Genomic DNA, 13,484 nt, shown 5'->3' on the forward strand with positions numbered 1-13,484 from the left:
CACAAAGAGAATTGGTAGTTCCGACATCCTAAATCATGTAGGTTTAGGATTTGTTTAGAATTTGGTGGCTTCCCATTTTCTCTCCTCTTTAAAGAGAACCCAAGTGAGCCTTTTGGAGCCTCGGTTATTATTGATGGAGTGACTTATGGGGCAGGTACAGCAAGCAGCAAGAAACTTGCAAAGAATAAAGCTGGTAATGTAAACATATTTAAATATCATATATTGAATATCTGTTTGATAGCTAGTACCAATAAGGTTGCAACCCAAAGAATGTATGCATTTCAGCTCTACTGTCGCAAAATGGGCTTTACTCTGTAATAAATACATACAAGTTTAGGGTGTATGTACCTTTTAATACAGGGGTAGCTAACCTTTTCAGTCATCCAGGGGCCTCATGATGTAATGTATAAGTAAGTGGGCATGATTAGTTTTGTTTTTTAAAAAATGCAGTCGGAAAGGGTGACCAAAAAAGCTTTGGACTTCATACATCACAGTGGGGAGCCATTTTTTAAAAAATTAAAAATTATTATTTTTAAAAAATGACAGGTTGGAGGGGATATGCAGGTCATGGGTTAGCTACCCCTGTTTTAATGGATAATATTCAGTACAACGTAATGTATGGAGAGTTCATAGCCTCGGAGCTTGGTGGATTGAGCCTGTGGTATTTATTATTGATTCTGTAAATGCTGTATAAACACATCCTGTGCTTATCACACAAGTTGATAGTAAAATAGAAGTCTTTTTTTCTACTGTAAAAACAGTTGGGAATTTTTGTTTTATGTTCTTTGACATTTGTCAGAAATATAATTTTGTGCAATACGCGATTATGGCAAGACCCTAACCCTTTCATTATCTTCCATAGCCCGAGCTACACTGGAAATCCTCATTCCTGATTTTGTTAAACAGACCTCTGAGGAAAAGCCCAAAGATAGTGAGGAACTAGAGGTATGGACTTTACAGTGCAATCCTGTGCATCTTTACATGGAAGTAATCCCATTGAATTCTGTGGGAATTGCTTCCCGGTGTGTGTAGGATTGCAACTTTAATGGAATGTGATACATTGTTGTTGTTTTTTGTGGTGGTGTATTTTTAGCTTGAGGGACGCGGGTGGTGCTGTGTTCTAAACCACTTGAGCCTCTTAGGCTTGCCGATCGGAAGGTCAGCGGTTTGAATCCCCGCAACGGGGTGAGCTCCCATTGCTCAGTCCCAACTCCTGCCAATCTAGCAGTTTGAAAGCACGTCAAAGTGCAAGTAGATAAATATGTACTGTTGTGGCAGGAAGGTAAACAGCATTTCCGTGCGCTGCTCTGGTTTCGCCAGAAGCAGCTTAGTCATGCTGTGGCCACATGACCCAGAAAAACTGTCTGCAGACAAACGTCTGCTCCCTCCGCCAGTAAAGCGAGATGAGCGCCGCAACCCCAGAGTCGTTCGCGACTGGACTTAACTGTCAGGGGTCCTTTACCTTTACCTTTTTATTTTTAGCTTAACCCACACAGTAGCATTTTGCAGTTCTTTTAATAATTAGCTGCGTTATCTTACATTGTAGACTGTATGAAAGTGCTTTGAGGATAAGGTTTCAAAAAGTTATACACTGACACTTTTGAAATAGTGGATTATATCCAAATGCTCATTTAAGAGTAGACCCATTAAAATCAATTTACTTAAAGTTTATTTAAATGAATAAGACTTAGTTGGAAATCTCCCAGTTTCACTAGTAATCAAATATTTTTTTAAACTGGTGATTAACATTTTCCAACACATAAGTTCATAGATTCATGAGTATAGCTGTTCAGACATGCTAAAATTAGATTGCAATCCTATACACACCTGAGGGCAAGTTAAGTTGATTTCAGTAAGGGCTTAATTTTTGGAGTAGACAAACATAGGATAGCAATGTCATATGATAACCTATTTCCAGTGTCTTAAAATGTAACAGTATGTGTCTGCTGTTGAATTGTCATGGTTTGGAATATTAACAACCAGTCCAATAAAATTATTTCTAAATAAAGCTTAGAATTTGTTTTAAATGTAATATTTAAATCACACTGAATACGTTTTATTGAATTTTTGCTCCAGTCGTTCTTTGCTCTTCAGAAGAGTTAAGATGTTTGTGCAGCATATAAAATTAATACAACATTTTTAGTCTTATTAAATGTAAGCCAGATATAAATGCTAAATCGGATCTACATCAACCTTAGGACAGTGGGAAATGTTCAGACTGAAAGTCTTTCAGAAATACTCAACAATGAACCTAGCTAGATATTTTCCTGGATTATCTAGAATAGGGGGGAAAGTGGGTAATATGAAATTTAATTGAACTTGTCAAAATTTTGAAGCTGAAATGATCTGCTTAATAAGCTGAAATAGGAGTGAGTCTTGCACATCACTGCTTATTTCCTTCTTTCTTAGGAAATTGCAGTTATGCATAGAAGTCTTCAGTTGAACATTTACCAGTTGGGAATCTACAGTTACCAGTTTTAGAACAAGGCTGGATCTTAGCAGCTTTTTGGAGCTAGTTTATGAGCTGACGTTTTCCAAATCTGGTAGCAATAGTTTTCTGGTTCAGATGAAATGAGAGATTGTGGTTAATTGAAGAGTTCCTGGCTTATTGTGCTGGGCTGAGGCAGCAGGTTGGCAGAAGGCTTGGGCATTTTCTTGGCTTATTCATCTGAGATAAGATTGTCTGGCTGCTGTGTGTGACTTGTAATAAACTGATTGTGACAGTCATTTCCCCCTCTTTCCAAATATTACTATCTTTTAAGGCTAGGCTTATATGTATCTAGGGCTTTACCCATAGTCTTCCAAAACAGTATTAAGCTTTGTTGCTGTTCTTTTAGGCTTGCTTAAAATGGAGTATGTGGCCAGCATAATGATCTTGCTAACTAAAGTGGAGCCAAAGCAAAATAAAGTGGTGGTATTCTTATATAGTGAAACATTTCTTTCCCAATGAATTCATTTAAGGCTGCACAAAATGGCAATAAATAATAAATGTTGATGGCACAGTGCTATGCAGTGTGTTCTGCTCAGTACTGCAGCTCCATCCTTCAGGCATAAACTGTAAAGTCAAGGCTCAGAATTCCTTTTTGCCATTTAAGTAATGATGATCTACCAATTTTGTTGCAGTATTTTAACCATATCAGTATTGAGGACTCACGGGTATACGAACTGACCAGTAAAGCTGGACTATTGTCTCCATATCAAATCCTTCATGAGTGCCTTAAAAGGTAAGGTTGGGTACTGCTAATATGTTCAGTAGAATTACAGATACCCCAGTGTACATTCAAATCTCCTGAGCAGTTGTGAGGGGAGATGCTTTTTACTAATTAAAATTATGTTCATATGTTCTTCTGTTTTCTGTTAATGTTACAATGGCACAAACAATTCATGCTTGAATTCATGCTTACAGACAGTCCCCTAACCTGTGACACCTATTCATCAACAGTAGTGGGACCATGGAACCATCTGATGGGAAACATGAGCCTAGAAGTTAGCACAGACTCTCATGCCAGCTATACGTTTGCTATACTTTTCAGTAATAGTGCTCACAAAGCAGATGTAAAGTTTGACTCTGAACCAAACAATTTAGCTTGCCCTCTCAAATGCAGGCATGTTAAATTATTTGTTTTGGCACGATACTTCCAAATGACGCACTTTAGACACATTAATTATAATGGAAGAGCATTCAGCATGTTAATTCCCCCAGTGAAATCTTGAGAAATGTAAATGTGCTTAACTTTGGCAAGATTTTTGTGGGTTTTTTAAAGAAGTTAAAGAAACATTCATTTTTGACCAGTTGTTTGTTTTGCACAAAAGCGGCAAACTTCAATATTGGGAGCATGTGTAGAATGTTGGGTAGAAAACAGGATTTGTTGGTTAGATAGAAATTAAAATAATTTTTCATTAGCCAGATCTTTTACTTTAGAAACATTGTTAGCCACATGTGATATAAGTAGACATTGTGGTTTGGTATGCTAACACCATTTCATCTCTATAAGAAACCATGGAATGGGTGACACATCCATCAAGTTTGAAGTGATTCCTGGTAAAAATCAGAAGAGTGAATATGTCATGACATGTGGGAAGCACACCGTGCGTGGCTGGTGTAAGTATGATGGCTGGTTTGAAAGCCTTTGAGATGACTATTCCTCTTCAATCTCTTCCTGATTGTGTGGCATTTGTTTCTAATTTTCATGATCTTTGTGCTTTACCTGTGTTCTTGTATACACCAGTCTCATGGCCTTGACACCACTGTTACTTAAGATAGGAATTTGGAGCTAGATAGTAAGTATTTAGGAACCACAGCTGGGAATTTCATGGCATTGTGAGACTGAAATGCTCTTCCTGAGATACAGGACTTGTATATTGGAAATACACAAATATTAGGAATAGAAAAGGCATCTCGTTGTGAAATGTTGCCAGGATTAGATGACATTTCCATACACACACCCCTTTTTAAAGGATTGGTATTTTTTATCGTCCTGGGTTGGATCAGTTTAAATCGGCTTGGAGAGGTAATGGTGGTCCCCTATGGGCCAGAAGCATGACTCTTGCTATTGAGGAGTCATGCCTTCAGTGTAGTGGGCCAAGTTCTATAGAACTTGTTCCCATTAAGCACAGTCCCTATTAGGTTTCAAATGCCGGGTTAAAATGGTTTTATTTCAGGAGATCTTTGCACTATGAATGCAGTTCTGACGTTTCTATTTCTGATGTTTTAAATTCAGTTTCATTCTGACTAAGCTGCTTTGAGATATATAGAGGAAAGCAAAGTATAAATTTCTTAAATAGAGAGATAAATAATTACACTTAAGTTCTGTGGAAATTGGTATGAAAAGTCATGTCTTGGGTTGCAGTTATTTAAATGGGAGCTGATTGCAGCTTAGTGTGTGGCAATAGATATATTGGGACCCCGCTAATTGATTTATTGGTCCTCAATTAGCTATTTATGGCAGCCCGGTCCGGCGCGCTTCCCTCAGCTGCGCCACTCAGCTCCGTCGTCCGGTAGCTCCAGTCACACCTTAGCAGAGATAAACACAGCGGTGATGAAACTGTCACGTTCTTTGACAAACACATACAGAGTCCAGGTTTGTCCATTTCAGCTCTTTATTCCGACATTCCCCCAGGGATCTCCTGGGCTCCTCGCCTCCATTACAGACTACGTCTTTCTCCCTCAAAGACCAGAGGGGAACAGACAGAAACTCCTCCCAACTCCTCCCAGCTTCCCAGCTGACGTCAGAATGTTGAGGCACCATGGGAACTTCTTAACCTGTTAAGTTCCAAACCTGACACCCCCTCTTGCCGAAAACCATTCTGACAAGACCCTCTGAGTTCAACACCTTGCCCTTTGCCTTGTGCCACTTCCCGGCATCTTTCCCAGGCACCTGTTGAACCCCTTCAACACTCCCAGAATCACACTGTGCGACACTTTTCCATGCACCTGTGACCTGATACCCTACTGACCCATTATAGCCAGCAGTTGTGTCTTCTCCGTCAGACTTTTCCCCCTCTGACTTGACACCCTGTTTGTGAGCTTTCTCCATTACCGGAGATGAAGCCTCACACCTGGACACTCCTTTCACAACCCTTGGAGATGCCCAAACCTGCCCTGAACCCTGACCCTGGACTTGGTCCCCATCACCGGGTTTTGAACCCTGATTCTGGACCTGATCCCCGTCACCGGGCTCAGCCACAGCCTCCCTTCTCCCTTGAGAAGACTTTGCACCCGTCACCTGGTGACGTATTCCCTTTTCCTTGAAAAACTCCTCCAGAGCAGACCCAGTAAACTGTGACCCTCGGTCGCTCTTGAACCCTTGCACCCTGGTGGAAAACCTTAGTTCCACCTCCGCAACCCAATCCTTGATCAGTTGCGCCGCCTCCCCCTGTGATTTGAGAGAGAGACACCAGCCAACCTGGCTGTGGTCATCTGTCAGCGATGGCACATACCTGGCCCCACCCAGACTCTCACACCTCATGGGTCCTGACAGATCTGTTTGTGAACAAGCTCAAAAGCTTCTTTGGCTACCCTCCCAAACCCGGGAAAACCAAGTACCTGTGCATGCCCTGCACCTTTGGGACCTCCCACCTTTCCGGAGTTTGTACCCTTTTGTGCACCCGTGCAACTTTTGCACGTTCCCACCACCCTCCAGAGGTGTCTCCAGAACAAAGAAATTATTCTTGCTCTTCGCTTTTTTGACCAGTTGTCGCCCCCTCTGAAAATGGAACAGGTATCATTTTCAAAGCATTTTTGAACCCCTGCTTCGTTAGAGCAGATACAGATAACCGACAACTATTCAGTCCCGGCACAACGTAGACCTCTAGCTCCTCCTGTAAAGGAGAGAAAAACACGTTAGCCACACCACAGACTGATTTTCTGTGCTCCGTCTGCGAACAAAACAATTGTTCCTGTTGAAACAGCCCTGCAGTTCCGCATTTTGCCTGCAGGCTTGCCTATCAGGTGCTGCCTGATAGTAGAGTCCAAAACACCCAGCGTGTCACCGTGTCCTGGCTGGAGTTGTTCTTCACAGTTGCCATGGCAGCAACAAACGTCCCGCTGCCTCTGTCCTTGGCAGCGTCCGAAACCGCAACATCCTGTGTTGCTCTGAAGACTGGACTTATCTCAGAGTTCCCAGACAACTCTGCAGCACGTATCTCCCTCTGCAGCAGATGGCTGGCCTTGAAGCCTGTAGCTGTGTCCTGTTTCCCAGGCTTTGACTTTCGACGCAAACATCTCTTGGCAGCAGATCACAAGCTCCTCTGGCACTCCCTTCCGTGGAGAAACGATTTTCCAGCTGCTCTTCAGCTCTCCGCAACACAGGCACCCACTTTGTGTCTTTCAGTCAGCCGCTTTTAGCTCCGCAGCTACTCCTTGCCTCTTAACACCAGGCAAAAAAAAACACCGTCTCCTGCCGCTCCGTTGCTCCGATCGCCAACTTCAAACGCATTCCGGCAGCTCCTTCAGTGACAGTTTTACAAGCGGCGATTAGTACCCATAACCTGTGGCAATAGATATATTGGGACCCCGCTAATTGATTTATTGGTCCTCAATTAGCTATTTATGGCAGCCCGGTCCGGCGCGCTTCCCTCAGCTGCGCCACTCAGCTCCGTCGTCCGGTAGCTCCAGTCACACCTTAGCAGAGATAAACACAGCGGTGATGAAACTGTCACGTCCTTTGACAAACACATACAGAGTCCAGGTTTGTCCATTTCAGCTCTTTATTCCGACATTCCCCCAGGGATCTCCTGGGCTCCTCGCCTCCATTACAGACTACGTCTTTCTCCCTCAAAGACCAGAGGGGAACAGACAGAAACTCCTCCCAACTCCTCCCAGCTTCCCAGCTGACGTCAGAATGTTGAGGCACCATGGGAACTTCTTAACCTGTTAAGTTCCAAACCTGACATAGTGTGGACCTAATCTTGACTTTCCATAATGATTATGAACCAATTACTACAAAGGGTTTTAAAAAGCTCTGATGTGGGCCTGTTTTTCCTCCCAAAACTTTGTTTCATGGCGATTATGCAGGCAAAAACAAGAGAGTTGGGAAACAGTTGGCATCTCAGAAAATCCTTCAGCTGCTTCATCCGCATGTGAAAAACTGGGGGTCCTTATTGCGCATGTATGGGAGAGAGAGCAGTAAGATGGTTAAGCAGGTAAGTTATGTATGCTTTGCTCTGTAAACTTTCTGAATCGTTTTTTGTCCTCTTATTAAAGCTATGCAGTACTTAAATTCAATTCCTCATAATGATGCTATTTAAATGCCGTGGTTGCAAACTCCTTAACATTGAGACTGCTGTGTTGCAAAGACGCTGACATGATCCATAAGCTGAGTTTATGCAGCAAAGACCCATGAGGGAGTGCAAATGCTTACACTGAGCAATAATCTGGGAGCACATGCATACACCAACCCAGAAAGGGTTCCCCACATGAGCTGCTGCAACAGTTAGTGTCCTGACATTCTTAAAGTTTTAGGCACAGTTTGGCAGGCTGAATAGATCAGGAGGAAGAGCCCTTACAGCATTACCTGTGTGAGAGAGAACTGGTGCAACTTGAGGGATAAGCAAACCACCACAAGGTGGCTTACAATAAAGCAGCTAAAACCACAAAACAATTGTGAAATAATATAATTAACAATATACAGGGGCTGGTGGCGCGGGGGCATTGTGCACATTACTTGGATCACAAGCCAAAAGATGTATTGTTAAAGAAACATGCTCCCACCCAAGAAGAGGGATGAAGGTAGAAAATAGGTGTTGGAACCATAGCTGTCAACGTTTTCCTTTTTTTAAGGGAAATTCCCTTATTCTGAATAGGATTCCTCGCAGCTATGGTCGGAACATATAGTGAAAATCAGCTTATAAATAAGTAGCTTCCTTTTAAAGGTGCTGTACTGCCTCAGTTTTCATCAGGGATTGCAATAGGTCAAATTTAGTCACATTTTTCAGCAGAGCAAGTTAAACAAATATTATAAAAATAACCTTCCTCTTGAAGATGAAAATGGGAGCTCTTTCTTTAGTCTTTCTGATACTTTGTGATACAGGAGACGTCTGATAAAAGTGTGATAGAGCTTCAGCAGTATGCCAAAAAGAACAAGCCAAATCTGCACATCCTGAACAAGTTACAGGAAGAAATGAAGAAGTTGGCACAAGAAAGGGTAACTGCATGATTACTAATTTTAAAATTTGTTCAATTCTAAGAACATGCATGAAAGCTGTGTTTATATTTCTTGACAGTTTGACTTCATGCGCATTGCAGAAATTTAAAGTTAAATTTTGAAAGAACTAGTTTTTATTCTTCTGTGATGCTTTTTCGGTTAACAAATTCCTTACTGTTCAAACAAAGGTCACTATGGTTATCCAGGATGCAAACACTTTGAAATATCTCCTGTGTTGTGACTGTTTATAATCCTGCTGTGATGGCTTCTTCTTCATGACTGGTCTTTGTTCTTGCATGGAAATGGGGCTGTCACAGGGGGTTGGCATGTCATTTTTCCATTATGGCCCATCAGTATAAACAACTTCCTTAGACTATTGCTTTTTCCTTTTCTAATCTTTGTAATTTAGTTCTCTGTTAGCAAGTATTCTGTAGGCATAGGTTCATTGTTGTTAAGCACTAAAAAAAAATCTTCCCCCACCAAATCAGAGGTTTAAGTGTGAAAGGGGAGTTGCCACATTTTCATCTGTGATCAATTTCAGTTGCCCTTTGCAAAAGGGAACATAGAGACTTGCACTAAAAAGTAGCCTTTGTGTCCTGCATTTTCACAATATAGCTGCTAATCTCTTCCTTCTAGTAATTAGGGTGCCATGGGGCTAAAAGTAGAAAATTCTGGTTTTTGATCTGTTGAAATGTTTTCAAAATGTTGACACCATCTATGCGTACAAGTTTGTTTATAATTATGGTTGGCTTCTTATATCTTTAAGGAGGAAACTCGAAAGAAACCCAAGATGACAATTGTCGAATCTGCTCAACCTGGCAGCGAGCCTCTGTGTACTGTTGATGTGTGATCAGAAAGAATAATTGGGGAGCAATAAAACATGTGAAGAAAGCTAATCCCCCCCAATTTAATTAATAATTGGTTTGCTTCAGAATGCAAAATAATGTAACAATCCAAGCTGCTTCAAATATGCATTGTTCTTTTGCATAATCAGGGCAATAGTACTGAACTTTTGAGGGGGTTTTTTAAAACCTCTGAGATATACATTTATACAAGACAGCAAAAATCTGTGTGGGTCAATGTATAGAAGTGGGCAGAAAAGCATGTTCACACAGGATAAGCTGAAGCAAGCACTCCCCCACCCCTTTTGAAACTATTATGCTGTCTTTGAATGGATATGTTTAAGGATTAATCACGAATGTCTATGTAAAGAGTGGAGTGAATGTATAATATAGGAATACAGCTGTACACACTCTCGTATGAACATGCTGACAACTGTTTTCTCAAAAAGAGCTTTGTTGCATTTCAGCACAAAATAATATGCACTGATAAGACACTTTTGACAACTACATTGAAGAAAAGTGGAAAGCAATGTTCCTTAATGCCATTAAGATTAGGCCAGTGCTGCTTGTTTTTGAATTTTGGCAGGCATAATTTTTTTAATATCCTGGTACAGTGGTCTTTAGACAGTAAGAATGGCACCTGCAGTGTTGAGCACCAGTGTGTCTCTGTTTTCAAAATTGCTGGCTATATTTACTTAAAATGTTTAAGAGAAAAAAAAGAAGATAGGGAAACATAGGAAAAACCATAATAGTTTACATAAAAGACAACTGGAAAGGAGTATATAGCTTCTAATTATTTTTACCATAATTAATTACAGGTGATTGGGAGAGGATGACTAAGCACCAGTGCTCTGCAGCCTGTTCTTATTCTGGTCTAGAGAGAGTCCTCCACAATTAATTAGAATGAACTATGAGAGTGAGCAGTGATGGTGCTTGGTAATTTGCATTTCCTTCTATTTTTAAGACCCCACTTGAAAACAGTTTGAAAATATACTGACAGTTCTAACAATTAAAATAGAGATTTAATTGCATCTCCCTTTATGGTATATATATTTTTATTTAATGCAGCTAGATCTAATTGATACTTCAATCTCATGCACCCTATTACCTTTAAACAAACATGAAAAACCCTTTCCTTTGTGGATTGACTAATGGCAGTCATGAAAATCACTGGAAGCATTCTTCACTGGAAGAGTTTTAACATTTTCAAAAAAAGTTGTCACTGGCTTTGTTTTATTAAATGTTTAGCATTTGCAGAGTAGTTTCTGCATGGAAACTATTAGAATGTAAATTGGGGTACATCAGAGGACTTTAATAAGATCTTCTGCATAAGTTGTATTGAGTTGAAATAAAGAATATGAATATGCAAGTTGTTGTCTTTATATAGTTTCTTAAGCTGTCAATATCTGCTACAAGATACTGAATAGTCAACACATGGCCCTAAAAAAAAATACAGTGTGGTCCAGAAATACTTCTACACTTAAGATTTACACTCCAGAAATACTACAGTTCAGGCCCTTTGCTAAGGTATCTCCTAGTACTGTGTATGTTACAGTGGATATCTGTTAAGTTATACTCCTTTTTAGATGTCTGCTGCAACAGTCACAAGAAAATAATGCAGCAGGAGACAATTAAATGGAAGTGGTAGTGGTTTGTTCCAAGACCTTTTAGGAGGAAGTAGGCCCAGGGTCCCACCTCACACTTGAGATGGGTTGTACAGGTTCCATGAAACGGCATTCTAGAGTGCCAGAAATTGAGTTGCCTGACCCAGTTATATGTCAAGTTTCATTGCTTCCCACTCGGAATGCAAATTTTCTACAGTTCTTAGTGCCATACATTCGTTGCACAACTCAGTTTGACATTGGGTATACATAGATTTGCCAGGTGGTAACTTAATTGGGTGGTGTCTAGTACTATATGCTAACTCATCCATAGTGTTCCACCAAAGCTACCTTTCTGATCCTAATCCAATTCTCTTGCAAAATGCTTAAATGCTCCCTGTGTTGTACATTACCGCTTGGCACAGCCATTTTGATTCACCCAGTTTCTTGCCACCAGTTACCAAGAGCAGGCAGCCCGTGATGCATAAATTGGTAATACTGAAAACCCCTTGATGAAATGTTATTGGACATCTGTGTGCCCCAGCTGATAGGGTTTTGTCTTAAGAACCAGAGGAAGCAGACCACTTGAAAGCTCCCAGCTGGAAGCCTCTTATTGTAGTATGTTATGCTTACCCTTGGTAATTTTGGCAGTAGTGAGCCCATGCTAACATTGAGATATAGCCTTTATTCAAGCTTAAGTGTTTTCATTCATGTTTTTATGCAAAGAATCCTTGTGTTCTCTACAGAATGAATTTATTTTGGAACTTTATTCAGCACATCTGAAAATGGTCGCAATTTGTTTAATGAGTAGGACATAGTTCTAAATGCACTGCCTCTGTTCTACAGAAAATCTAGCTTTAGTCTTCATCTTTGTCCATCACTGATGTAGTACTTTAAAAAGTTGTTAAAAGTCAAATAGGCTTTCTTCTATGCCTTTTAAAGTAGGTGTTTACATCTGTGCATTCCTTGCTTAAAAAAAAAAAAAGCCTACTTCTGACTGCACTTTTTCAACAAATTTCTGCATATATATTTTCCAAAATCAGAATGTTTTGCAGGGTACCTGCAGCATATATATCCATAGATGCCTCATTCTTTTAAGTGTTTGCCACGCTGACCATCTTGCTTTAGTCTTACCTCAGTCTGCCAAGATTTGAATCCTGCAAAAGGTGACCACTGCCCTTAAACATCCAGATGTGTCATTGTGAACCAAAGGCTAGTACAAATTATGCATTTTTCTTAAAAAAAAAAGTATTTGATGTGCTGTAGCCTCTTCGGCAAAATGTTCAGGCAAAGCGCAATAACTGCTGGAACAAACAATGTAACTACTGTTGTCACTGTGAAGTATTGTATTTCTGATGTTTACTATTTTGTTTGAAGTGTAACGGTCTTGCATTTGCACATGAGCATAAGCTGCTATGATGAGAGGGTAAATCATTACATTAATTTCAGCTTCTGCATGAGTACTTATGCAGCGTGATTTGACATCCAAAATTGTTTTGTAACTTGTGTGTTGTTTTTTTCCTAGTTAGTCAACTGTAATGGTTTCAGTCCTAACAATGCCTAAAGCAAAAACTGTTTCAAGCCCTCTTTTTCTCTCAGTAAATCAATATCATTGTGGATGGTCTTCACTAATAGCTGTTCCATCCTCTAGGGATAGCTTTTGCTTTCCATATTACATATTAATATGTGCTTCTTCACAGATGTGATTTTTTTTTTTTAAAGCTAAAAATTGGTTCTTATTTGAATGTTTGATACTGAGTGGAAATTTACTAACATAAGGGGGGGGGGGAAATACTACCCATTTAAAACCTCCAATTAAGCTTTATTAACTGTTTCAGCACTTGGCTTTCCAGCTGCTGGAAACAAGTATCTATCTATGCTGTTCTAATGGTTGTCACACTTAACAAAAGTATCCTTTCTAGCCCTAGTCTGTAATTCTTTGGTTCTGGTCAGAAAATGGAAATAGCTGTTGTAGAAATGATTCCAAATTAAGTCAGCCATTTGGAACAACTTGCAGTGATCAATTACAATATTGTATTTTAAAAGTTAATGTGACCAACTCAATGTTATTGGGTGCTGTATGGATTGTATGTTGAGTGCAGTTTTCTCAATGCCGGTGGTCAGTTGGTACAACTATGAAGCCTCTATCGTTGAGCCTGTGTGTTAGGTCTTTTAAGTACTTGTTTCTCCCACAAACATTAGTTTTGAGCAATAAAGTTTGATATTGCATAAGATGCTGTGAGTAACTGGTGCTGCAGGTCATTGTTTCATTAAATATATTTATAAATCATAACTTTCTCGATGGAAGTCATGGAACTGTCAGTATGTAACATTTTAAAGTAGGACTGCCGGCTGGCCAAATCTCTTTGTGTTTTAGCCCATTAATATTGAATGTA

At 40.1% G+C, this 13,484-nt stretch overlaps 1 protein-coding gene across 2 annotated transcripts in view; it reads left to right on the top strand.

The window, feature by feature from the left end:
- The window catches only part of DGCR8 (DGCR8 microprocessor complex subunit), a 29,035-nt gene extending 15,713 nt beyond the window's left edge, over nucleotides 1-13,322 (top strand). For both annotated transcript variants that reach the window (XM_028710339.2, XM_028710340.2), the window contains exons 8-14: nucleotides 95-193; nucleotides 863-945; nucleotides 3,124-3,224; nucleotides 3,996-4,102; nucleotides 7,517-7,644; nucleotides 8,532-8,645; nucleotides 9,412-13,322. In XM_028710339.2, coding sequence (XP_028566172.2) covers nucleotides 95-193; nucleotides 863-945; nucleotides 3,124-3,224; nucleotides 3,996-4,102; nucleotides 7,517-7,644; nucleotides 8,532-8,645; nucleotides 9,412-9,495 — 716 coding nt within the window. In that variant the 3' untranslated portion in view covers nucleotides 9,496-13,322. The remainder of the gene's footprint in view (nucleotides 1-94; nucleotides 194-862; nucleotides 946-3,123; nucleotides 3,225-3,995; nucleotides 4,103-7,516; nucleotides 7,645-8,531; nucleotides 8,646-9,411) is intronic.
- Nucleotides 13,323-13,484: the final 162 nt, after the last annotated feature.

This window comes from Podarcis muralis, chromosome 16 (genome assembly GCF_964188315.1).
Source record: "Podarcis muralis chromosome 16, rPodMur119.hap1.1, whole genome shotgun sequence".
NCBI classification, from domain to species: domain Eukaryota; kingdom Metazoa; phylum Chordata; class Lepidosauria; order Squamata; family Lacertidae; genus Podarcis; species Podarcis muralis.